The sequence below is a fragment of the Salvelinus fontinalis genome, chromosome 19 (genome assembly GCF_029448725.1).
Source record: "Salvelinus fontinalis isolate EN_2023a chromosome 19, ASM2944872v1, whole genome shotgun sequence".
Taxonomy (NCBI): Eukaryota; Metazoa; Chordata; class Actinopteri; order Salmoniformes; family Salmonidae; genus Salvelinus; species Salvelinus fontinalis.
Window position 1 is genome coordinate 33,486,573 of NC_074683.1, and position 26,317 is coordinate 33,512,889.

The 26,317-nt window shown below is 44.9% G+C and overlaps 1 protein-coding gene across 2 annotated transcripts in view; it reads right to left on the reverse strand.

Moving 5' to 3' along the window:
- Window positions 1–2,789: 2,789 nt before the first annotated feature.
- The window catches only part of LOC129816638 (tyrosine-protein phosphatase non-receptor type 4-like), a 111,968-nt gene continuing 88,440 nt past the window's right edge, over window positions 2,790–26,317 (reverse strand). For both annotated transcript variants that reach the window (XM_055871368.1, XM_055871370.1), the window contains exons 16-27: window positions 25,394–25,550; window positions 25,087–25,170; window positions 24,666–24,722; window positions 18,517–18,673; window positions 18,007–18,173; window positions 11,521–11,611; window positions 11,331–11,392; window positions 10,959–11,105; window positions 10,593–10,721; window positions 9,925–10,073; window positions 8,054–8,189; window positions 2,790–3,219 (exon numbers count right to left, since the gene is read on the reverse strand). In XM_055871368.1, coding sequence (XP_055727343.1) covers window positions 2,992–3,219; window positions 8,054–8,189; window positions 9,925–10,073; window positions 10,593–10,721; window positions 10,959–11,105; window positions 11,331–11,392; window positions 11,521–11,611; window positions 18,007–18,173; window positions 18,517–18,673; window positions 24,666–24,722; window positions 25,087–25,170; window positions 25,394–25,550 — 1,564 coding nt within the window. In that variant the 3' untranslated portion in view covers window positions 2,790–2,991. The remainder of the gene's footprint in view (window positions 3,220–8,053; window positions 8,190–9,924; window positions 10,074–10,592; window positions 10,722–10,958; window positions 11,106–11,330; window positions 11,393–11,520; window positions 11,612–18,006; window positions 18,174–18,516; window positions 18,674–24,665; window positions 24,723–25,086; window positions 25,171–25,393; window positions 25,551–26,317) is intronic.

A 26,317-nucleotide genomic window follows, 5' to 3' on the forward strand; every position in this document is an offset into this window, starting at 1 on the left:
CAAGTTTGGCATTCTCTATATCAGGGGTGTCAAACTCATTCCACGGAGGGCCTAGTGTCTGCAGGTTTTTGTTTTTTCCTTTCAATAAAGCCCTAGACAACCAGGTGTGGGGAGTTCCTAACTAATTAGTGATGTTAATTCATCAATCAAGTACAAGGGAGGAGCGAAAACCCGCAGACACTCGGCCCCCCGTGGAATGAGTTTGACACCTGTGCTCTATATAAAAACATTTGAACTCACAAGTCATTTTCCCTTTTATTTTAAAGATGTTTTTATATATACACACAACATTGTATTTACATGGTCTAGTATATTTACACAACATTAACAAGTGGCACTGTGTAGTTTGCAGTTTTTGTTCCCTACAGGTGTCTTAAAAAACAAATTCAATGATAAATAAAAATTCTACACCACTTTCTGTTTCTGACATACTCAGTAGCGAGCATGGCTACCCAGTCATCTGCAAAGTGCTGTCCATTCTTAAGAAGCAAGAACTGTGGTTTCAGTTCTACAAAAATACAACTCATCCACCCTCCAATACCTACCCCACTTCCCTTGACTCTTGCTTCCAAACAGAACCCCACAGTACCGCCAATACGCTATCACAACACACATCTCAATGCTGGACATTCATGATAATTAACATTTGATGATTCTGGAAACCCAAGTCTTGTATGTGGGACTCTGTAGTCTGGTCTTTCTGATGCGTCGTCATAATACTCTCAGGCAAAAGAGTGAGTGGGCTCCATGTATGATCAAACATTTCAGAAAATAAAAAAAGAATCAAATGAGGGTTTTGTGGATTCCACACAACGGGCTGATGACCCACCATAGCGGCTCGTGAGAGCCAGGTTGAAAGGGAGAATTTACTGTACGGGCTTCTTACAGCATGGACACGTAGGTCACAATGTATTCATGTACAATACACCTGCTATAGATGCATCACAGTCTCTTCAGCAGGTCAAGAAGATGGGACTATGGCAAATTAGTTTACAAGAAAGCAGGCTTCAACCCTGGTATCCAATATTGAGCTAGAAATGACGACCAGGTTAAGGTGAAATGGTAGGGGGTTCGCTGATGATTACACAGACACAGCATCATCAGAGGCAGGGCATAATACATACACACAACAGAAACTGCTAAAAATACTCATGCGTGCCGCACTCTCTCACCCATACACCCCCCCCCCCACACACACACTAAAAATACACATGCGTGCTGCACTCTCTCACCCATTCACCCCCCCCCCACACACTAAAAATACACATGCGTGCTGCACTCTCTCACCCATACACCCCCCCCCCCCCCCACACACACACTAAAAATACACATGCGTGCTGCACTCTCTCACCCATTCACCCCCCCCCACACACTAAAAATACACATGCGTGCTGCACTCTCTCACCCATTCACCCCCCCCCCACACACTAAAAATACACATGCGTGCTGCACTCTCTCACCCATACACCCCCCCCCCCCCCCACACACTAAAAATACACATGCGTGCTGCACTCTCACCCATTCACCCCCCCCCCACACACTAAAAATACACATGCGTGCTGCACTCTCTCACCCATACACCCCCCCCCCCCCCCACACACTAAAAATACACATGCGTGCTGCACTCTCTCACCCCCCCCCCCCCCCCCCCCCCCCCCACACACACACTAAAAATACACATGCGTGCCGCACTCTCTCACACTCATACACATCCCCACACACATACAGGCATACAGCAGTTTGGTTGTGCAGAAGAGCGCATCAGAGAGGGTGGCACTACCTGCAGTGCCAAGATGCCAGCAGCCAGGTAACCAAACAAAGCAAGAAACAGACTCTTTCATGAGAAGGAGAGTAGCTCAAACTAAACATGCTGATAACTCCAATACAAGAGCTGATGATAATGTGAATACAGTTGAACCAGTGTGAAAAGGACACCTCGTGTTGTCAGATGTTTGAGTGAAACATGTCATAACTGTGTTGGGTACAAGTACAACAAATTCCCAGTAATCTGTACCTAAAACATTCTAAGTGATTATCATCTCCAATAAAAAAGAATGTGTTTTAAAAACTCTAACTACCATTTGAAATATATCAAAAGGGGGGAGGTGGGTTTCTAGTCATTATTGGTTGAATGCTCTTGGTATTCTCTACATTCTTTAGAGACAGACACACAAACAAAGACAGAGAGGAACGGAACTTAAAGATTGTTTTAAGGTCGAGCTTCCCCTTAGTGGCTGTGGACTTTGTCAAATTGCTTAGAGTAGATCCTCCCCCTGTCTTGACACAGTAAACAGCTCTAAAAGTTGACCAACTGGACAGTTTAACATGCCAATCAATGCCAGTCAATGGCTCCTTGTTTGTTCTATGCAAAAACCAAGGCATAGCGCCACATCAGCCACAAGGTTAGTTAGGGGTAGACACAAAGTGCTCTGATGTGTAGTGTCTGAATTTGACAAAAGCTAAAATATATAATAAATTAAACCACTTTTTTCATTAAAAAGTCAAGAATGACAACTTTTACTACCTATGATTTCATTTGGGATGCCTGAAGCTAAGACTCACTCTAACATACACTTTGTTCAATGGACAGGGTTTGACAAACTAAAACACAATAAATATTATTTGAAAAAAATACGGTGTCTCTCGTTGGACCGGAGGGACATAGAAGAAAAGGCGGCAGATTCATTTGGAGGGGCTTATCGATCACTCTTAAAAACACTCCCTCTCACAGCCCCGCCCATTCATTGTACTTACGGCACTACTACAGCAATTTCACCATGTTTTAAATGTCTTTTTTACCTGAACACACAATACCCTAATGGTACCTATTCAACATAACTGGATTCATTTGTCCATAACTTTCAGTTTGTAGTTTTTTTGATGGCGTAAAGTGCAACAGTGCTTTGTTCTCTCCTCGGCCCATGGCGGTAAGCATGGTAACCAGGGCTCCTCCTCCCTGGCACTGGGCTGACCCAGGTCAGGTCAAAGGGGTCAGGGTTCAGGGCAATCGCTGGTTGCGCTAGTCTCACTCGTCACACTGGTCACACTAGCACTAACGCTAACATCCTCTTCCTCCTCTTCTTCCTCTCCTACTGCTTCTCCTCCATTTTCTTCTTCTTCTCGTTCTTCTTCTCTCTGGTAAAGGGTGGACTTCAGGGGTTTGACCAGGCCTTCCTCGTAGACCCTTAATATGGCTTCACACACAAACTTGTACTGGCTCTGAGGACACAGAAGAGAAAGAGAGAAAGAAAGAGGGGGAAGGAAGAGAATGTCAACAACATTAGAGCCAATGGCAAGGCATGAGCAAAGGAGCCAGGACAGCCAGTGATTGGGATACAGAGGCAGCCAGGCGTGAATAAACTTCCCTGAGGTGGGTAATGCAGTGGTGTGTGCCGCGAATGTGTCTGTGCGTATGTACATATGTGTTTATGTCAGTGTGTGTCTGTGTACGAGGAAAAGGGTGTGTTGTGTGGGTGGGTGTGTGTGTGTGAATGCATGTGCACGCGCACGCATACTTAGTTCAGTGTGCATGACAGGAGAAAGGTAGCCCACTCTTTTCCCCTAGTGCCATTATCTTCCACCTATTTCTCCCGGACCCTGAGGGTGTCCTAGCCTCATTAGAGCTCAGCATATTCTAATGAAATTACCGCTGCAGCTGCATCTCTACCCCCGCTACCCTGGTTCTGAGCACGGGGCCAAATTGTACTCATGTGAAGTTCTTCAGAGACTGAGAAGAGAGTGTGCATCCCAAACGGCACCCTATTCCCTTTATAGTGCACCACTTTTGACCAGGGTCAATAGCTGGGTCTGGTCAAAAGGAGTGCACTATATAGGGAATAGGGTGCCATTTGGGAAGTACCCAGAGACCATGGGTATTGATGAGAAACAGCTCAGCCTAAAGTGAGAAAGTTAGACGCACAAATATCATACCCCCAAGACATGCTAACCTCTCATCATAACAATAACAAGGGAGTTAGCATTTTTGGGGGGGGGGGTTATGATATTTATGCCTCTAACTTTCTCACATCATCATTATTAGTATTATGATTGATGTAGACATTGCGTGCTATGAATATGGAACCAAATAATTCACTTTTTACTACTTTAATACCAGAGTATGTGAGTGGAGCTGGAGCAGAGCGAGGAGCTTGCCCAATTTGACTGGAGCGAATTTCCCAAAAGCTGGAGCGTCGGCCTTCTCGCCCGCTCCAGTAGCGCTCACTTAACAAGCTCAGGGCATGCCCGGCCCAGCATGCATATGTAGTCTACTTGTGTGCTGCTATTTTTTATATATTTTTGTATCTTTATTTAACTAGGCAAATCAGTTAAGGACAAATTCTTATTTTCAATGACGGCCTAGGAACAGTGGGTTAACTGCCTTGTTCAGGGGCAGAACGACAGATTTTTACCTTGTCAGCTCAGGGATACGATCTTGCAACCGTTCGGTTACTAGTCCAACGCTCTAACCACTAGGCTACCTGCCGCCCCTATAGCCCCTTGCTTTAGATACTGTCATGGAGTATGTTAAATATTTTTATAAAGGTGACTTACAAAGATGAGGAGGACCAAGAGCAAGAGAGGGAGTGCGGTGATGTAGTGTCCACAACTAAAGAATCATTGTGGAATCTGAAAAGACGGGTATCCTGAAAGCATGATGTGTACATGCTAACAGAAAGGAACGAGGAGGGTAGCTACCTAAGGGTGTCATTGTAGCAAAGTATTTATAAACAAAAAATCTGATCTCTTAAAAGTTTTGTTCATTTTCGTTCTATTATATTTACACAATAGGCCATCATTGATTTTGGCTCAATAGGCATATAGACCCCTTCCTGTGTTTGCAAACATTGACGCATGAGAGAAATGCACGCAAGTTGGTGGCAGAACACAGGGTCTTTCTGTTCTTATAGAATGCCAGCAAAAAAAAAACTCTATTTACATGTTGCTTATGAGTGTATTTCACACTGCTTTTGGATTATAATTGGATTTTAAGGCTCGTATGAATGTCCTGCTTAATATAATGTTTGTGTCAACATCGCAAATCAACTGCATTATAATTAGAAAACACTTGAACTTCAACCAGTAAAATGGCTCTTTGGCTAGCTTTTGCTACAGCCTATATCAATGAGCGTTAGCCTTCTAGCTAACAAATGCTGCATCCAAAATAGTTATTTTGCAGAGATCACAACCAAATATAATCTTGGCGACTGTTCAAGCCAGAATAAAAAGATCATTGTAAGTATATGAGAACCCCAAAAAGTTATTTTGTTTAGAAGAAATAAAAACGTAAATCTAGGCTATGTTGAATGGGTGCAGATGGTGATGGCTTTCTGACTGCAGCCAAGAGTCGCGTGCATCTGACGTCAGTGTGTCGTGTTCTGGAAAGGGGTCTATTACCGCTTTCAAGAACCTTTACGTTTTGATAGGGTTGTTTGAACTAAAACCCTTTAGGCATACCGACAGAAAAAAATATTACAAAAATAATATAAAAAACGACACATCCCTGCCCAGTCTGGCAAGAGTGGCCCAAAGGTTGTTCAGCATCCGCAGTGGCTCTGCAAGCACTGAGAGGGTATTCTCTGGTGCTGGCCTGCTCTCCGGGTACCATCGCATGAGACTCTGGCTAAACTCATGTTTCTAAAAATGAATTCAAAGGCACTGTAGATGGAGCCTTATAAGGCATTTTTAGTTTAATGTGCATTTCATTCTAAGTAAGTCACAGCCTATATGTGCAATTTATAGACTATAATGGTTTAATACAACAAAATGTTGTTTAAATTCTGAGTGCTTTATGTCCCTACCAGCATAGTGTGTCGCACTCGCAAATGCTTCACAATTTATTTATTTGTAGGCTATAGCCTTGAAATAATTTAAATAATATAGCCTAAATAATTCATTTAGGCTCCCTGTTTAGGCTCACTTAGGCTCCCTGTCTGGCTCCTATTTAGAGTGTTTATAAGATATGACATGTAGCCTATTTGAAACGATGAGCGCTTCAGTCACCTTTTCCTGTTGTTTATTAAAATACTTTTCATTCAAATCATATGGTTTGGTTTCAATACTTCAAAAGCAAATGGTTGGTCCAGGTAGTCACAAAATCCAGGTAGTCACCATTTAATGGTAGTCACACCATTAAATGGTGATTTTAATGAATGGGGTGATTTTGGAAGGAACGTGGAGCATCGGTGGGCAAGCACCGCTCCATGGGCAAGCACCGCTCCATGGGCAAGCACCGCTCCATGGGCAAGCACCGCTCCATGGGCAAGCACCGCTCCATGGGCAAGCACCGCTCCATGGGCTAGCACCGCTCCATGGGCTAGCACCGCTCCATGGGCAAGCACCGCTCCATGGGCAAGCACCGCTCCATGGGCTAGCACCGCTCCATGGGCAAGCACCGCTCCATGGGCAAGCACCGCTCCATGGGCAAGCACCGCTCCATGGGCTAGCACCGCTCCATGGGCTAGCACCGCTCCATGGGCTAGCACCGCTCCATGGGCTAGCACCGCTCCATGGGCTAGCACCGCTCCATGGGCAAGCACCGCTCCATGGGCAAGCACCGCTCCATGGGCTAGCACCGCTCCATGGGCTAGCACCGCTCCATGGGCTAGCACCGCTCCATGGGCAAGCACCGCTCCATGGGAAAGCACCGCTCCATGGGCAAACACCGCTCCATGGGCTAGCACCGCTCCTTGGGCTAGCACCGCTCCATGGGCTAGCACCGCTCCTTGGGCTAGCAGCGCTCCATGGGCAAGCAGCGCTCCATGGGCTAGCACCGCTCCTTGGGCTAGCACCGCTCCATGGGCTAGCACCGCTCCATGGGCAAGCACCGCTCCTTGGGCAAGCACCGCTGCATGGGCAAGCAGCGCTCCATGGGCTAGCACCGCTCCTTGGGCTAGCACCGCTCCATGGGCTAGCACCGCTCCATGGGCTAGCACCGCTCCTTGGGCTAGCACCGCTCCATGGGCAAGCAGCGCTCCATGGGCGATGAGAGGGATTTCAAACCGCTCAACTCCACTCACATACCCTGTTTAATACACATGTATGTGAATTTGTTCCAAAACATTTGTTCCCCTAAAATGGGTGGATGTTGTACAAAAAGTGCTGTGGTTTCTAAACGGTTCCCACCGATATGAATGAAAATACCCCAAAAATTAAAGGGGACAGTCCTCACTTTAACCTCATTGTATCATTTCAAATCTAAAGTGCTGAAGTACAGAGTCAAAACAACAAAGAATGTGTCTCTGTCCCAATACTTTGATACTGTAGCCCAGACTCAATACCAGAGAACCCAGCGAGTGTACGAAAAGAAAATCCTACACCTAGCCTAAAAATGGGAATCTGGAGAGACAATGGCATTCTCATGGCACAAGAGATTATCACTGGTCGACTGTAACAATGGAAGGTCTACCACTGACAATACAACAGGGATGAATAAAACATCTTCCTAGTAGGATGACCCTCTCCTTTCAGTTAGTAACACTGTTCTATTCTACACTGTGCTCCATCTGTTATTACTTAACACACTAACACAGATTGTTTCGGTTGTCTTCAGAGGCTAAAGGGAGCCATCTTGGAGGAGGTGAGAGGCGAGCCTGCCCAGAAAAGGAGGAGGAAGAAGAGAGCGTGAGGAGGAAAAGAGAAGGGGTAAAGAGAATGAGGAAAGGAAGTGAGAGAACTAGAAAGGAAGTGAGAGAACGAGAGAGAGAGAGAACTAGAAAGGAAGTGAGAGAACGAGAGAGAGAGAACTAGAAAGGAAGTGAGAGAACGAGAGAACGAGAGAGAGAGAGAACGAGAGAGAGAGAGAGAGAACGAGAGAGAGAGAGAGAGAACGAGAGAGAGAACGAGAGAACGAGAGAGAGAACGAGAGAGAGAGAGAGAACGAGAGAGAGAGAGAGAGAACGAGAGAGAACGAGAGAGAACGAGAGAGAACGAGAGAGAACGAGAGAGAACGAGAGAGAACGAGAGAGAGAGAGAGAGAGAGAGAGAGAGAGAGAGAGAGAGAGAGAGAGAGAGAGAGAGAGAGAGAGGGGGAAAAAGAGAAGAAAGGAGGACTTACAGGTGTCTGAATCATCATGGCTCTCTGGTCCCTCATGGTTCTGACTATGTCTAATGGATAGATGGGCTGACTGCACTCCATCAGGCACAACGCTGTCTCCATGGTGATGAGAACTCCCGTTCGGCCAATCCCTGCGCTGAGTGATGACACACAAGCGGGAGAGAAGGGGAGAGGAGGAGGAGAGGAGGGAAGGAGGGGCGTAGGAAGAAGTTTCACTACGAACTCATGACATCATTTCTACCTTTTAAAACCCTTGAGTCAATTTCCGCAGCCCTGCTGAAATCCAATAAGCTTTGTAAAACAATCCACATAAATATCTGTCTGTTTAAACTAGATATCTGCATGGGCTGCATCTCAATCCACCGTATCCTCCGAAATCGGCCTTCTACATCTGTAGCGAAAGGAGGCAGAGCTAGTGGTGTTTGTTAGCCCATGAGACATCCAGAAAATCGGTCTTCTCAAGAAAACGTCTGTAGGGTCCGAACGGTATGTCCCACAAACTATTATCACCACTCTACGGAAAGAGGGGTTAAATATGTGTCAAAATAATACAATAGTTTCCTGATCTTTCTTATATTTCTCAAATATAGGACAGACACTTCAAAACAAACTTCCTTTAGATTTTTTGGGGGACTGTGTTGTTCCATGTAGTGAATCTGTTATTCAATGCTTTTACATGGGCTAATAGAAGTAAGGCCAAATTCAATGTTTTATCCAACAAAAAAACATGAATATATTTTTGTATACCTGAAGGGGTCCTAAAATATCAAATAACTAAATGATCCATGGTACCATCTTAAAACACTTCCATATGTTAGCTCAGTAGAACCCTCTGTGGCTTAGACTCTAGAGGGTGAAATCAGTGCATCATTATTTTTCTGGCGTATAGCAACACACATAAAGATCGATTTATGGAATTAGTCCAGATTCGAATACAGAAATCTCCCAATCCCTGGGCTCTATACATTAAATACATTCCAGTGTGTTGTTGAGACATGTTTTGGCTGAGTCAGATAGGTCTTACTTTAGCCAAGTTATCTGCCTGAGACGTGGATTTCTAAAAAGGTGTGTAGGTGTTCTATCTGGAGTGTTCTGGGCTGCTGGGCTGTGTACTACAGCAGTGTGTAGGAGTCTAGTAGAACATTCAGACAGTTCCACTGGGCTGTGTACTACAGCAGTGTGTAGGAGTCTAGTAGAACATTCAGACAGTTCCACTGGGCTGTGTACTACAGCAGTGTGTAGGAGTCTAGTAGAACATTCAGACAGTTCCACTGGGCTGTGTACTACAGCAGTGTGTAGGAGTCTAGTAGAACATTCAGACAGTTCCACTGGGCTGTGTACTACAGCAGTGTGTAGGAGTCTAGTAGAACATTCAGACAGTTCCACTGGGCTGTGTACTACAGCAGTGTGTAGGAGTCTAGTAGAACATTCAGACAGTTCCACTGGGCTGTGTACTACAGCAGTGTGTAGGAGTCTAGTAGAACATTCAGACAGTTCCACTGGGCTGTGTACTACAGCAGTGTGTAGGAGTCTAGTAGAACATTCAGACAGTTCCACTGGGCTGTGTACTACAGCAGCGTGTAGGAGTCTAGTAGAACATTCAGACAGTTCCACTGGGCTGTGTACTACAGCAGCGTGTAGGAGTCTAGTAGAACATTCAGACAGTTCCACCGGGCTGTGTACTACAGCAGTGTGTAGGAGTCTAGTAGAACATTCAGACAGTTCCACAAATAGGGAGAGGAGTAGCCTCTGTAGTTGAGACACTAGGGCTGAGGTCAGATCGAGGGATCCTGTGATGAGTTGTTTAGTGAAAACATAGGCCATTTCTTGCTATACATCCAAGGATGTGTGTCATGCATTATGTTCCCTACCTGCAGTGGACCACCATGGGCTCATCCTTGCCGGCTCGTTTGCTTCGCACCAGGCTGACAAAGTCCAGGAAGTCCATGGAGTCATCTGGGACGCCATGGTCCGGCCAGGCCACGTACTGGATCTGGGTCAACTCCCGGACCTCCTCGCTCTGTCACCATGACAACATAACAGTACAGTCAGTGCAATGTCGCTATGACAACAGGGGGAAAAAAGGACTGTCTGCTCTGCACCCCCCTTTATTAACATTCCCCACCAATACACCTCACTGACAATGGTGGAGCACAGCCAGACCAACAAGGTTAATCAAAGCTATTATGGGATGTTTGTGTGCCCTTTCAACATCATCTATCAGTGTCGCTATGGTAACACACACAGGCTGCATGTTAATACTGGAAGCCTCATGGCTGTAGCTGCTGGTCCCCATGGCAACATGATGATCCAACGTACGTGCACCGCATGAGGCCAAAAAAGAACAGCCCACACAAGTCACCATGGCAACTCTTTTAAATGTTTAAAGCGATAGTTCCAATGCTGTGTTCGTAACGCTTTGAAGCGGCTTTAGCTGTGATCCACCATTTCGCTAAGTTTACTTTGACTTCCAAATTGTTGTCATTGCATTAGCACTGGCCATTGGGAAACACAACAGTGACTGGTGAGCGTCATGTACCTCGAGGTGTGTAAGGGTCATGTCTCGGACCAGGAAGGCAGAATTACCCTCCTCAGTGAGACAGGCCAGCTGGAAGCGGCCGTACGTGGCAGTGCTGTCAGGGTTGGGCCAGTACTGATGACACTTTACCTGTTGGCACAGAGCAACAACATAAGGCCTCAGACACAGATTAGTATGGCATCATGATAGACAAAACAGGATCAATTAAATGTTTCTTTACTCCAGAAAAACTCCTGTTTATATTGAGTGTATGACTAGGGCCTGGAGTTTTTCCTTCTTAGGTTACATTGTTCAGGAAAAACTCCTGTCTCCTTTCCCTGGAGGCCCAGAGAGGATACAGTACATGTCTAACCCTACTGTACATACCCGTCCCCTCTCCACCTGGGTGGTGAGCATGACCACCATGGAGGAGCTCTGCTCCCAGGTCATCTGCCAGAAGTCTGGGCATGTGTTGGGCAGCGGGCCCTGGCACGCAATGTACCGGTTGATCAGGCTGGACGCTGGGATCTCCATCTAGAGTACAGGGAGGAGAATAAGACCTGTGTGTAGGGCTGTTAACCATCAACAGTGTGTGGGCATGTGAGCATGTGTCCATTTCCAGTCCTTGGAGTGGAGACTACACCTCCATCTTGGCCGACAGAGGCCTATTTTAGGCCTGCTGAACAAAGAGTCCATGGTAGTGTGGGTGGACTGAGGCGAACAGCATATGTGATGAGGGAGAAGGTTAGAGCAACTCACGTTGATGTAATTTGCATTGATGTAGTCATCTGTACTTTTCAGAATGACCCGTGTGGCATCATCTAAAAACGAAAGAGAAGGAGAGACAGGGGAGAGAAATGAGGAGAGGTGTGTGAAATGGTGGGTTAACACAGACTAAGAAAGTGAAGACAACTGTGTGTAGGAGACTGTAGTGTGATGTGATACTCACAGGGTGAGATGTCTCTGTAGCGGTTTTTGGAAATGTTTTGAGGTAATTTGGCACACAACATTGTCATTCCAGGACTTTTCCGGTAAAGTTGCTGTGAGAAAATAATAAAAGCTTTAGGAGAAAAAAAAACCTTGACTGGAAATCTCAAATCTTACTTTAACTCTATACAAGCACCTCGTTCTTTAACAGCCTCAATACATTTAAAAATGTGGAGCAAGGAACCATGATATTTCAGCAAAGCATCAAAAATGAAATGTACAGACGGAGAATGTCTGCTATGTCTGAATGTTCAGAATCAGAACGTCTGCTATGTCTGAATGTTCAGAATCAGAACGCCTGCTATGTCTGAATGTTCAGAATCAAAATGTCTGCTATGTCTGAACGTTCAGAATCAGAACGTCTGCTATGTCTGAACGTTCAGAATCAGAACGTCTGCTATGTCTGAATGTTCAGAATCAGAACGTCTGCTATGTCTGAATGTTCAGAATCAGAACGTCTGCTATGTCTGAACGTTCACAATCAGAATGTCTGCTATGTCTGAACGTTCAGAATCAGAACGTCTGCTATGTCCGAACGTTCACAATCAGAACGTCTGCTATGTCTGAACGTTCACAATCAGAACGTCTGCTATGTCTGAACGTTCACAATCAGAATGTCTGCTATGTCTGAACGTTCAGAATCAGAACGTCTGCTATGTCCGAACGTTCACAATCAGAACGCCTGCTATGTCTGAACGTTCACAATCAGAACGTCTGCTATGTCTGAACGTTCACAATCAGAATGTCTGCTATGTCTGAATGTTCAGAATCAGAACGTCTGCTATGTCTGAATGTTCAGAATCAGAACGTCTGCTATGTCTGAATGTTCAGAATCAGAACGTCTGCTATGTCTGAATGTTCAGAATCAGAACGTCTGCTATGTCTGAATGTTCAGAATCAGAACGTCTGCTATGTCTGAATGTTCAGAATCAGAACGTCTGCTATGTCTGAATGTTCAGAATCAGAACGTCTGCTATGTCTGAATGTTCAGAATCAGAACGTCTGCTATGTCTGAATGTTCAGAATCAGAACGTCTGCTATGTCTGAATGTTCAGAATCAGAACGTCTGCTATGTCTGAATGTTCAGAATCAGAACGTCTGCTATGTCAATGTTCAGAATCAGAACGTCTGCTATGTCTGAATGTTCAGAATCAGAATGTCTGCTATGTCAATGTTCAGAATCAGAACGTCTGCTATGTCTGAATGTTCAGAATCAGAATGTCTGCTATGTCAATGTTCAGAATCAGAATGTCTGCTATGTCTGAATGTTCAGAATCAGAATGTCTGCTATGTCTGAATGTTCAGAATCAGAATGTCTGCTATGTCTGAATGTTCAGAATCAGAATGTCTGCTATGTCTGAATGTTCAGAATCAGAACGTCTGCTATGTCTGAATGTTCAGAATCAGAACGTCTGCTATGTCTGAATATTCAGAATCAGAACGTCTGCTACAGTATATCACAAAAGTGAGTACACCCCTCACATTTTTGTAAATATTTTAGTATATCTTTTCATGTGACAACACTGAAGAAATGACACTTTGCTACAACGTAAAGTAGTGAGTGTACAGCTTGTATAACAGTGTAAATTTGCTGTCCCCTCAAAATAACTCAACACACAGCCATTAATGTCTAAACCGCTGGCAACAAAAGTGAGTACACCCCTAAGTGAAAATGTCCAAATTGGGCCCAATGAGTCATTTTCCCTCCCCGGTGACATGTGACTCGTTAGTGTTACAAGGTCTCAGGTGTGAATGGGGAGCAGGTGTGTTAAATTTGGTGTCATCGCTCTCTCACTCCCTCATACTGACTGGTCACTGGAAGTTCAACATGGCACCTCATGGCAAAGAACTCTGAGGATCTGAAAAAAATAATTGTTGCTCTACATAAAGATGGCCTGGGCTATAAGAAGATTGCCAAGACCCTGAAACTGAGCTGCAGCACGGTGGCCAAGACCATACAGCGGTTTAACTGGACAGGTTCCACTCAGAACAGGCCTCGCCATGGTCGACCAAAGAAGTTGAGTGCACGTGCTCAGCGTCATATCCAAAGGTTGTCTTTGGGAAATAGACGAATGAGTGCTGCCAGCATTGCTGCAGAGGTTGAAGGGGTGGGGGGTCAGCCTGTCAGTGCTCAGACCATACGCCGTATACTGCATCAAATTGGTCTGCATGGCTGTCGTCCCAGAAGGAAGCCTCTTCTAAAGATGATGCACAAGAAAGCCCGCAAACAGTTTGCTGAAGACAAGCAGACTAAGGACATGGATTACTGGAACCATGTCCTGTGGTCTGATGAGACCAAGATAAACTTGTTTGGTTCAGATATGGTGTCAAGCGTGTATGGCGGCAACCAGGTGAGGAGTACAATGACAAGTGTGTCTTGCCTACAGTCAGGCATGGTGGTGGGAGTGTCATGGTCTGGGGCTGCATGAGTGCTGCCGGCACTGGGGAGCTACAGTTCATTGAGGGAACCATGAATGCCAACATGTACTGTGACATACTGAAGCAGAGCATGATCCCCTCCCTTCGGAGACTGGGCCGCAGGGCAGTATTCCAACATGATAACGACCCCAAACACACCTCCAAGACGACCACTGCCTTGCTAAAGAAGTTGAGGGTAAAGGTGATGGACTGGCCAAGCATGTCTCCAGACCTAAAACCTATTGAGCATCTGTGGGGCATCCTCAAACGGAAGGTGGAGGAGTGCAAGGTCTCTAACATCCACCAGCTCCGTGATGTCGTCATGGAGGAGTGGAAGAGGACTCCAGTGGCAACCTGTGAAGCTCTGGTGAACTCCATGCCCAAGAGGGTTAAGGCAGTGCTGGAAAATGATGGTGGCCACACAAAATATTGACACGTTGGGCCCAATTTGGACATTTTCACTTAGGGGTGTACTCACTTTTGTTGCCAGCGGTTTAGACATTAATGGCTGTGTGTTGAGTTATTTTGAGGGGACAGCAAATGTACACTGTTATACAAGCTGTACACTCACTACTTTACGTTGTAGCAAAGTGTCATTTCTTCAGTGTTGTCACATGAAAAGATATACTCAAATATTTACAAAAATGTGAGGGGTGTACTCACTTTTGTGATATACTGTATGTCTGAATGTTCAGAATCAGAACGTCTGCTATGTCTGAATGTTCAGAGTCAGAATGTCTGCTATGTCTGAACGTTCACAATCAGAACGTCTGCTATGTCTGAACGTTCACAATCAGAACGTCTGCTATGTCTGAACGTTCACAATCAAAACGTCTGCTATGTCTGAACGTTCACAATCAGAATGTCTGCTATGTCTGAACGTTCACAATCAGAACGTCTGCTATGTCTGAACGTTCACAATCAGAACGCCTGCTATGTCAAAGTTCACAATCAAAACGTCTGCTATGTCTGAATGTTCAGAATCAGAACGTCTGCTATGTCTGAACGTTCACAATCAAAACGTCTGCTATGTCTGAACGTTCACAATCAGAATGTCTGCTATGTCTGAACGTTCACAATCAGAACGTCTGCTATGTCTGAATGTTCAGAATCAGAACGTCTGCTATGTCTGAATGTTCAGAATCAGAACGTCTGCTATGTCTGAACGTTCAGAATCAGAACGCCTGCCTTGTCTGAACGTTCACAATCAGAACGCCTGCTATGTCTGAATGTTCAGAATCAGAACGTCTGCTATGTCTGAATGTTCAGAATCAGAACGTCTGCTATGTCAATGTTCAGAATCAGAACGTCTGCTATGTCTGAACGTTCAGAATCAGAACGTCTGCTATGTCTGAACGTTCACAATCAGAACGCCTGCTATGTCTGAATGTTCAGAATCAGAACGTCTGCTATGTCTGAATGTTCAGAATCAGAACGTCTGCTATGTCTGAATGTTCAGAATCAGAACGTCTGCTATGTCTGAATGTTCAGAATCAGAACGTCTGCTATGTCAATGTTCAGAATCAGAACGTCTGCTATGTCTGAACGTTCACAATCAGAACGCCTGCTATGTCTGAATGTTCAGAATCAGAACGTCTGCTATGTCTGAATGTTCAGAATCAGAACGTCTGCTATGTCAATGTTCAGAATCAGAACGTCTGCTATGTCAATGTTCAGAATCAGAACGTCTGCTATGTCAATGTTCAGAATCAGAACGTCTGCTATGTCAATGTTCAGAATCAGAACGTCTGCTATGTCAATGTTCAGAATCAGAACGTCTGCTATGTCAATGTTCAGAATCAGAACGTCTGCTATGTCAATGTTCAGAATCAGAACGTCTGCTATGTCTGAATGTTCAGAATCAGAACGTCTGCTATGTCTGAATGTTCAGAATCAGAACGTCTGCTATGTCTGAATGTTCAGAATCAGAACGTCTGCTATGTCTGAATGTTCAGAATCAGAACGTCTGCTATGTCTGAATGTTCAGAATCAGAACGTCTGCTATGTCTGAATGTTCAGAATCAGAACGTCTGCTATGTCTGAATGTTCAGAATCAGAACGTCTGCTATGTCTGAATGTTCAGAATCAGAACGTCTGCTATGTCTGAATGTTCAGAATCAGAACGTCTGCTATGTCTGAATGTTCAGAATCAGAACGTCTGCTATGTCTGAATGTTCAGAATCAGAACGTCTGCTATGTCTGAATGTTCAGAATCAGAACGTCTGCTATGTCTGAATGTTCAGAATCAGAACGTCTGCTATGTCTGAATGTTCAGAATCAGAACGTCTGCTATGTCTGAATGTTCAGAATCAGAACGTCTGCTATGTCTGAATGTTCAGAATCAGAACGTCTGCTATGTCTGAATGTTCAGAATCAGAACGTCTGCTATGTCTGAATGTTCAGAATCAGAACGTCTGCTATGTCTGAATGTTCAGAATCAGAACGTCTGCTATGTCTGAATGTTCAGAATCAGAACGTCTGCTATGTCTGAATGTTCAGAATCAGAACGTCTGCTATGTCTGAATGTTCAGAATCAGAACGTCTGCTATGTCTGAATGTTCAGAATCAGAATGTCTGCTATGTCTGAATGTTCAGAATCAGAATGTCTGCTATGTCAATGTTCAGAATCAGAACGTCTGCTATGTCAATGTTCAGAATCAGAACGTCTGCTATGTCTGAATGTTCAGAATCAGAACGTCTGCTATGTCTGAATGTTCAGAATCAGAATGTCTGCTATGTCTGAATGTTCAGAATGTCTGCTATGTCTGAATGTTCAGAATCAGAATGCCTTCTATGTCTGAAAAGGCCCACGTCTTTCCTTAAGCTGCTTCCACCTGCTGTGTGTGGAATTCAAAAGATGCTACTAATCTTTAAAAGGGGCATACATACATTGTATGTGAAGTGCAGTAGCGGATTAAGACCAAAACACAAATATTTGTATAAACCTACACATGAACGGAAAACATTTTCTCAGTGCATACCGGTATGTTCGGTCTGTATGTGTGCATGTTTCCTTTGCCCTCACACTTATCACATTCTTCTAGTCTAAAAACACAAGGTAGAGAAACAGGAAGCTGTTAAGTGTGCCTGATGAAAGGCAGGAAGTTATCGGAATGCGGAAATAATAACACTGGTGCTTCTCACCACATTCAAAGAGCGGCCGATGCATCAAAGTATTAGCCCTTTGTTTTTAAGTAACTATTTGCGGCCTCCCAAGTGGCGCAGCGTTTTAAGGCGTCACTAAGGACCCGGGTTTGATCCCAGGCTGTGTCACAACCAGCCGTGATCGGGAGTCCCATTGGCCCAGTGTCGTCCGGGTTAGGGGAGGGTTTGGCCGGGGGGGCTTTACTTGGCTCATCGCACTCTAGCAACTCCTTGTGGTGGGCCGGGCACCTGCAGGCTGACCTCGGTTGTCAGTTAAACTCTGTTTCCTCCGACATATTGGTGCGGAGGTTAAGCGGGCGGGTGTTAAGAAGCGCGGTTTGGCGGGCCTTGTTTTTCGGAGGATGCATGACTCGACCTTCGCCTCCCGAGCCCGTTGGGGAGTTGTAGTGAACAGACAAGATGGAAATTGGGGAGAAAAAGGGGGTAAAAATATATATTAAATAAATAAAGTAAACTACTTGGCAATTATTCCTCACACAGTAAAAGGTGTTATAGTAGTTGTCTTATGTGCCATAACCTAGAAGTTATGGGGGTCTCTGTGAGGGGCATCACCCTGCACTTAGAGGGCACAGTAAATCACAGCAATAAAGCTGATACTGTAGAACTTGTGTAACACCAGTCCTGGGCAACATTTCCCTCCAGAAAGTGGTAACCTCCTTTGTGACCTCAATGAGGTGAAAACAATAGTGCACAAACTAGGGGGAGCTATTGCTCTCGCCACATTTCCAGTCACCTCAGAAAAAATAAAAATAAAAATGAACAAGACCCACATGACTCGAAAATCACAAGAACATTGGGAGGAATAGACGTGATAGTATTGCTCATGAAAGCTTTAAATTTGTAGATGAGGTGAGGACTGACTCACATCAAACTGGGCTAGTACTTCCCCGCTGACCAGACCCTCCTTCAGGGTGTTCATGGAGTCCCTCCAGGCGTCCTGGTCCAGCTGACTGGGGTCCTGGGGACACTTCTCTGGGATGTACTGGAAGTCTGGCTCAGTCTCCTGCTTCTCCTCCACCATGTCATAGATGGCTGGAGAGACAGGGAAGGAAGTAACAGTTAGTTAGAATAGTGTCTTTAGAACAATAGCCTGCTATATTTGATGTCACTTGTTCTTCTACCTGTATCATAATGATTTGGCCTGTTTTAACTGCACATTTCAATAGTGGTCCTGTGTAACTCAGTTGGTAGAGCATGGCGCTTGCAACGCCAGGGTTGTGGGTTCGATTCCCACGGGGGACCAGTACGGGAAAAGTATGCAATTACTACTTACTGTAAGTACCTCTGGATAAGAACATCTGCTAAATGACATAAATGTTAAAATGTAGTAAACCCAAGGAGATTACTTAGTCACCAATCAGAACCCTCTCCTCACCATTGGGCCTGACCAATAAGATGAGCTCTCCTGAGTGGCTCTCACAGCTGGCCTTGATGAACATGACCACCTGGTCGTGAGTGTGCTCCGAGATGTCTCGACCGTTGATCAGAACCACCTGGTCACCTTCGTTCAGACGAGGGACACACAGGTCAGCCTGTAGAGGGTTGGAGGAGAACGCAATCAGAACACAGTTGAGTCAAGTGGTTAAAGTGGTATACTGGGAAGAACAGACTAGAACACTGGGCCTGTAATATAATAAAGTTTCTCAGAGCAAGAGTGCTGTTCTAGGATCTCCGTCCATATAATCTTATTTATTATGATCCAAAGGCAAAACTGACCCTATATCAACTCTTTGTGAATATGGGCCCTGTAGCGATAGCTTGTGTTAAATGACAACAAAGAGAACTAATTGCTGTTCATTGTCTTTGACTAAATCAATATCAGAGTAACATCCTGAAGCCTTTTTAGTTGAGCCGTGAAAGGACTGCTACTTTTGTTCACTCGATCTAGAATACCTCACACTCATTACCTCTCAAGAGAATTACCTTCGGTCATCGTCACAGCCATGTATATTCTACTTTCTACTCAAGCAGATACCACAACGGCTGTCAAGGAACTACACTGGACTTTGTGCAAACTGGAAACCGCATATCCTGAGGCCACATTTATTCTAGCTGGGGAATTTAATAAAGCAAATCTGAGGAATACGCTACCAAAGTTTTACCAACACATTGCCTGCGCTACTTGCGCATCAAAAACTCTCGACCATTACTACTCTCCCTTCCGGGACGGCTACAAGGCCCTCTCTTCGGCCAATCAGATCACGCCTCCATTCTGCTCCTCCCTTTCTATAGGCAGAAACTCAAACAGTAAGTACCTGTGGTAAGGTCTGTTCAATGATGGTCTGACCAATCGGAATCCATGCTTCAAGATTGTTTTGATCACGCTGACTGATATATGTTCCGGGTTGCCTCTGAGAATGACATTGCTGTATACACCGAAGTAGATAGGGGATGTTGTTCCTACCGTGATGATTAAAACCTGTCCAAACCAGAAAATGGCGATAGATTGCAGCATAAGCGCAAAACTGAAAGCGTAAATCACCCCATTTAACCACAGCAATTTCGCTGGGAATATGGTTGAGTACAAACAGATCCGGTTATGCCCTCCGTAAGGTTATCAAACTGGCAAAACGTCAATACAGAGACAAAGTGGAATCGCAATTCAACGACTCACACAAGAGGTATGGCAGGGACTTCAGACAATCACAGATTATAAAAGGGAAAACCAGCCAGGTATATTAGCTTGTCCGCCTTGCTACCGGACAAGCTAAAACACCTTCGCCCGCATCGAGGAAAACACACTGCCACAGACCCAGGCCACAGCCGCTTCCGAGGAAGTCTGCTGTGGGTCTGAACCCAACCCTGTGCAACTGGGTCCTGGACTTTCTAACGGGCAGCCCCCCAGGTGGTGAAGGTAGGCAACACAACACCTCCACTATGCTGATCCTCAACGCAAGGGCCCCACAAGGGTGTGTGCTCAGCCCCCTCCTGTACTCCCTGTTCACCCATGACCGCATGGGCACACACGTCTTCAATTCATAAAGTTTTCAGACGACAACAGTGGTAGGCCTGATTACCAACATCGAGGGCTGTATCACTGCCTGGTACGGCACCTGCGCGGTTAGCAACCGCAGGGCTCTCCAGAGGGCCCTCCACGACATCTTCAGCACCCGGTGTAATAGGAAGGCCAAAACTATCATCAAGAAACTCAGCCACGCAAGACATGGCCTGTTCACCCCGCTACCATCCAGAAGGCGAGGTGAGTACAGGTGCATCAAAGCTGGGACCGAGAGACTTCTATCTCTCTTCTAAACAGCTTCTATCTCAAGGCCATCAGACTGTTGAATAGTCACCACTACCTGGCCCCGCCCAGTACCCTGCCCTGAACTTTAGTCACTGTCACTATGCGCTTACCACCCGGTTACTCAACCCTTCACCTTAGAGGCTGCTGCCTATGTACATAGACATGGAACACTGGTCACTTTAATCATGTCTACATACTGTTTCACAAACTTCATATGTAAGTACTGTATTCTAGTCAAGGCCTATCTTAACTATTGCTGTACATATACCACTCTATCATATATATATATATACCACTCTATCATATATATATATATATATATATATATATATATATATATATATATATATATATATATATACATACATACACACACACACACACATATATATACACACAGTTGACGTCGGAAGTTTACATACACCTTAGCCAAATACATTTAAACTCAGTTTTTCACAATTCCTGACATTTAATCCTAGTAAAAAGTCCCTGTCTTAGGTCAGTTAGGATCACCACTTTACTTTAAGAATGTGAAATGTCAGAAAAATAGTAGAGAGAATTATTTATTTCAGCTTTTATTTCTTTCATCACATTCCCAGTGGGTCAGAAGTTTACATACAGTCAATTAGTATTTGGTAGCACTGCCTTTAAATTGTTTAACTTGGGTCAAACATTTCGGGTAGCCTTCCACAAGCTTCCCACAATAAGTTGGGTGAATTTTGGCCTATTCCTCCTGACAGAGATGGTAAAACTGAGTCAGGTTTGTGGGCCTCCTTGCTCGCACATGCTTTTTCAGCTCTGCCCACAAATTTTCTATTGGATTGAGGTCAGGGTTTTGTGATGGCCACTCCTAATACCTTGACTTTGTCGTCCTTAAGCCATTTTGCCACATCTTTGGAAGTATGCTTGGAGTCATTGTCCATTTGGAAGACCCATTTGCGACAAAGCTTTAACTTCCTGATTGATGTCTTGAGATGTTACTTCAATATATCCACATAGTTTTCCTCCCTCACGATGCCATCTATTTTGTGAAGTGTTTTGCACTTTTCGCACCAAAATACGTTCATCTCTAGGAGACAGAACTCATCTCCTTCCTGAGCGGTATGACCACTGCTGGCTTGCTTCTGAAGCTAAGCAGGGTTGGTCCTGGTCAGTCCCTGGATGGGAGACCAGATGCTGCTGGAAGTGGTGTTGGAGGGCCAGTAGGAGGCACTCTTTCCTCTGGTCTAAAAAATATCCCAATGCCCCAGGGCAGTGATTGGGGACACTGTCCTGTATAGGGTGCCGTCTTTCGGATGGGACGTTAAACGGGTGTCCTGACTCTCTGAGGTCATTAAAGATCCCATGGCACTTATCGTAAGAGTAGGGGTGTTAACCCCGGTGTCCTGGCTAAATTCCCAATCTGGCCCTCAAACCATCATGGTCACCTAATAATCCCCAGTTTACAATTGGCTCATTCATCCCCCTCCTCTCCCCTGTAACTATTCCCCAGGTCGTTGCTGCAAATGAGAACGTGTTCTCAGTCAACTTACCTGGTAAAATAACGGTAAAAATAAAAAAATAAATAAAAAAAATGACGGCTGCGTGATCCCACGGTGTTTATACTTGCGCACTATTGTTTGTACAGATGAACGTGGTAGTTCAGGCGTTTGGAAATTGCTCCCAAGGATGAACCAAACTTGTGGAGGTCTACAATTTTCTTTCTGAAGTCTTGGCTGATTACTTTTGATTTTCCCATGATGTCAAGCAAAGAGGCACTGAGCTTGAAGGTTGGCCTTGAAATACATCCACAGGTACACCTCCAATTGACTCAAATGATGTCAATTAGCCTATCAGAAGCTTCTAAAGCCATGACATCATTTTCTGGAATTTTCCAAGCTGTTTAAAAGGCACAGTCAACTTAGTGTATGTAAACTTCTGACCCACTGAAATTGTGATACAGTGAATTATAAGTGAAATAATCGGTCTGTAAACAATTGTTGGAAAAATCACCAACCGACTTGCCAAAACTATAGTTTGTTAACAAGAAATTTGTGGAGTTGTTGAAAAACGAGTTATAATGACTCCAACCGAAGTGTATGTAAACTTCCAACTTCAACTGTATATGTATATGTATATATATATATATGTATATGTATATGTATATATATATATATATATATATATATATATATATATATATATATACACTGCTCAAAAAAATAAAGGGAACACTTAAACAACACAATGTAACTCCAAGTCAATCACACTTCTGTGAAATCAAACTGTCCACTTAGGAAGCAACACTGATTGACAATAAAGAGCCCTGCAAAATGACCTCCAGCAGGCCACAAATGTGCATGTGTCTGCTCAAACGGTCAGAAACAGACTCCATGAGGGTGGTATGAGGGCCCGACGTCCACAGGTGGGGGTTGTGCTTACAGCCCAACACCGTGCAGGACGTTTGGCATTTGCCAGAGAACACCAAGATTGGCAAATTCGCCACTGGCGCCCTGTCCTCTTCACAGATGAAAGCAGGTTCACACTGAGCACATGAGCACATGTGACAGACGTGACAGAGTCTGGAGACGCTGTGGAGAACGTTCTGCTGCCTGCAACATCCTCCAGCATGACCGGTTTGGCGGTGGGTCAGTCATGGTGTGGGGTGGCATTTCTTTGTGGGGCCGCACAGCCCTCCATGTGCTCGCCAGAGGTAGCCTGACTGCCATTAGGTACCGAGATGAGATCCTCAGAGCCCTTGTGAGACCATATGCTGACACATGCACATTTGTGGCCTGCTGGAGGTCATTTTGCAGGGCTCTGGCAGTGCTCCTCCTTGCACAAAGGCAGAGGTAGCGGTCCTGCTACTGGGTTGTTGCCCTCCTACGGCCTCCTCCACGTCTCCTGATGTACTGGCCTGTCTCCTGGTAGCACCTCCATGCTCTGGACACTACGCTGACAGACACAGCAAACCTTTTTGCCACAGCTCGCATTGATGTGCCATCCTGGATGAGCTGCACTACCTGAGCCACTTGTGTGGGTTGTCGACTCCGTCTCATGCTACCACTAGAGTGAAAGCACCACCAGCATTCAAAAGTGACCAAAACATCAGCCAGGAAGTATAGGAACTGAGAAGTGGTCTGTGGTCACCACCTGCAGAATCATTCCTTTATTGGGGGTGTCTTGCTAATTGCCTATAATTTCCACCTTTTGTCTATTCCATTTGCACAACAGCATGTGAAATTTATTCTCAATCAGTGTTGCTTCCTAAGTGGACAGTTTGATTTCACAGAAGTGTGATTGACTTGGAGTTACATTGTGTTGTTTAAGTGTTCCCTTTATTTTTTTGAGCAGTGTATATATATATATATATATATATATATATATATATATATATATATATATATATATATATATATATATATATATATATATACACACACACATATATATCTATGTGTATATATGTTTATACACACACACACACACACACACACATTATTCTATCCATATACTGTCCATAATGACTATACATCCCATCACATATATTTATACTCCGGACTCCTATATTGCTCGTCGTAATATTTACATATTTTTTAATTCCATTCTTCTACTTTTTTAATTTACTGTTAGATATTACTGCACTGTTGGAGCTAGGAACACAAGAATTTCGCTAACCTGCAATTAACATCTGCTAAATATGTGTATGCAACCAATCAAATCTGATTTGATTACTGGGTGATGTCAAATCAGACCAGTTCAACGCAATGTACATTGACAGACAGTCCTACAAGTGTGAGTCTACTGTTCCAAACAATGGAACGTTTCATACAGTGTGTGAGTATGTGCGTGTTCCAATGAGAGAGCGTGAGAGGGAACAAGACAGAGGGAGGGAAAGAGAGACAGATAGAAGGGAAAGATGGAGAGAGAAATAGCGAGAGAGAGGGAGATGAGGGGTAGAGACATTGTGAGTGTGAGGGCAGAAGTGATAGGGAAGTGTGAGCGTGTTTCTGATTATCTGAAAGAGGAAGAACATGAGTATGTGTACTGTAAATGTTTTTTACATTTTATTTTCATTTTACCTTTATTTAACTAGGCAAGTCAGTTAAGAACAAATTCTTATTTACAATGACAGCCTACCCCGTCCAAACCCTAACCCGGACTCCCAATCACGACCGGCTGTGATACAGCCTAGAATCGAACCAGGGTCTGTAGTGTCGCCTCAAGCACTGAGATGACTTAGACCGCTGCACCACTCGGGAGCCAGAGTGTATGGGGTGTTGGTTAATGTTCTAACATACCGATGTCCCAGGGGCCACACGAGACACGATGACGGGCACCTTCTGATCAGCTCCACCCTAAAACCAAGGCAATGGAGAGGGCTAAACAATCTGATCATATCACCAGCAGTTCTTGGTTAAGTCTCAGGATTAGGAGCAGTAGTGTTAGGTGACTACCCTCTGGTCATTGTTATTTCATAGCATTATACATTAAAACATGATATAATAAGAAAGATGTTTCATTGTCACACACACATGATAGGTGCAGTGAAATGTGTAGAACAGCGCACCTGGAGCAAATTAGGGCACATCGATAGATTCTTCACCTTGTCGGCTCGAGTATTTGAACCGGCGACCTTTCGGTTACTGGCCCAACGCTCTAATCGCTAGGTTACCTGCGGCCCTACAAAGCACTACTGTAGGCACTAGGCAGAGGTCTCACCTTGACGTTGAAGCCAAATCGTCTGTTGTCGTCTGGCCTCATCTTGACCAGGACCAGATTGTCGTGAGGAACAACACCGTTCAACTGTAGAGAAAGACATAGGGATGTGTTAATACATGTCTACACTGGAAAGGACATAAGCTCCTGACAGTCTACAGAGCCTCTGAAGGACCCACAGTTCTTCAGAGGTCACAAGGTCAGAAAAAACATGACCCTGGCCCTAGTTCTAAGTCATTTAGGTTCAGCTGAATAAATTCATTATGAAACAAAATGAAAACAGTGGTAGATTGAGTCAGGGCAGACTTACCGTGGTCTTGTCGGTTGCCATGGGGACATCGTACATCTCGTTGATGTGGTTGTCAAGGAGACTCTGCTGGGAGTGGTCCTGGATGATCTGGCTCAGGTTCTTCCTGGACTGTCTTGGAGGCAGGGCCGGGGGCAGACCATCTACTGTCTCTGGGGAGCTGGAGAGAGACACAGACAGCGTTAGCTCATGGTAGAGTACCTTCAGTCTGTCTGTCAGCCAGTCCCTTTTAAGTCCTTGATATTTTTTCAAGATAAGGCACGTTCCATTTCCTAAAATACAACAGAGCTAACAAGAGCTCAGTAAGCCATTCAGCCAATCAGAGCTTTTGGATAAGTAGAAACTCCAGTTGCTCGTGGCCATTGGCCAATAGTTGAGCTCCTACAGCACATCCTCCACACAGAGAGAGACTGTGTGTGTGTGTTGTGTACAGTGTACCTAACCATCCCAGTCACTCAACCACATAAATCCCAGGAGGCCCAGGGGGACTAGAGGCCAGTCAGGAACAGTCACAGCACATTGTCTTTGTTTGGCGTCCTGTACGCCAGGCTGGTGTCACAACACAGGAGACACTGGTTGGGAGGGAGGGGTGACACGGCAGGAGGGACAGACAGGCCTCTCTCTCAAAATAAACAGATACCACAAGGACTTCAGCCACATGGCTGAGAGAGGGAAGGGGGGAAGGGACTACTGCTCACTGACACTGACCACGGGGACGTACACAGAGTATTTGTCTGTATTTATCTCATTACATCAAGACAGTAAGACATAAATACAGTTGCTGTCCTTCTCCCCCCAACTGATTGAAGTCAGGGAACGGAACGGTCAACCTTAACTTAGTTCTTTAAAGGTCAGGCTGGGGTCAGCAGCCTCTAACGTGACAGTGTAATGGGATGTTTTCCTGGTTCACAGATCAGGTTGTAGAAG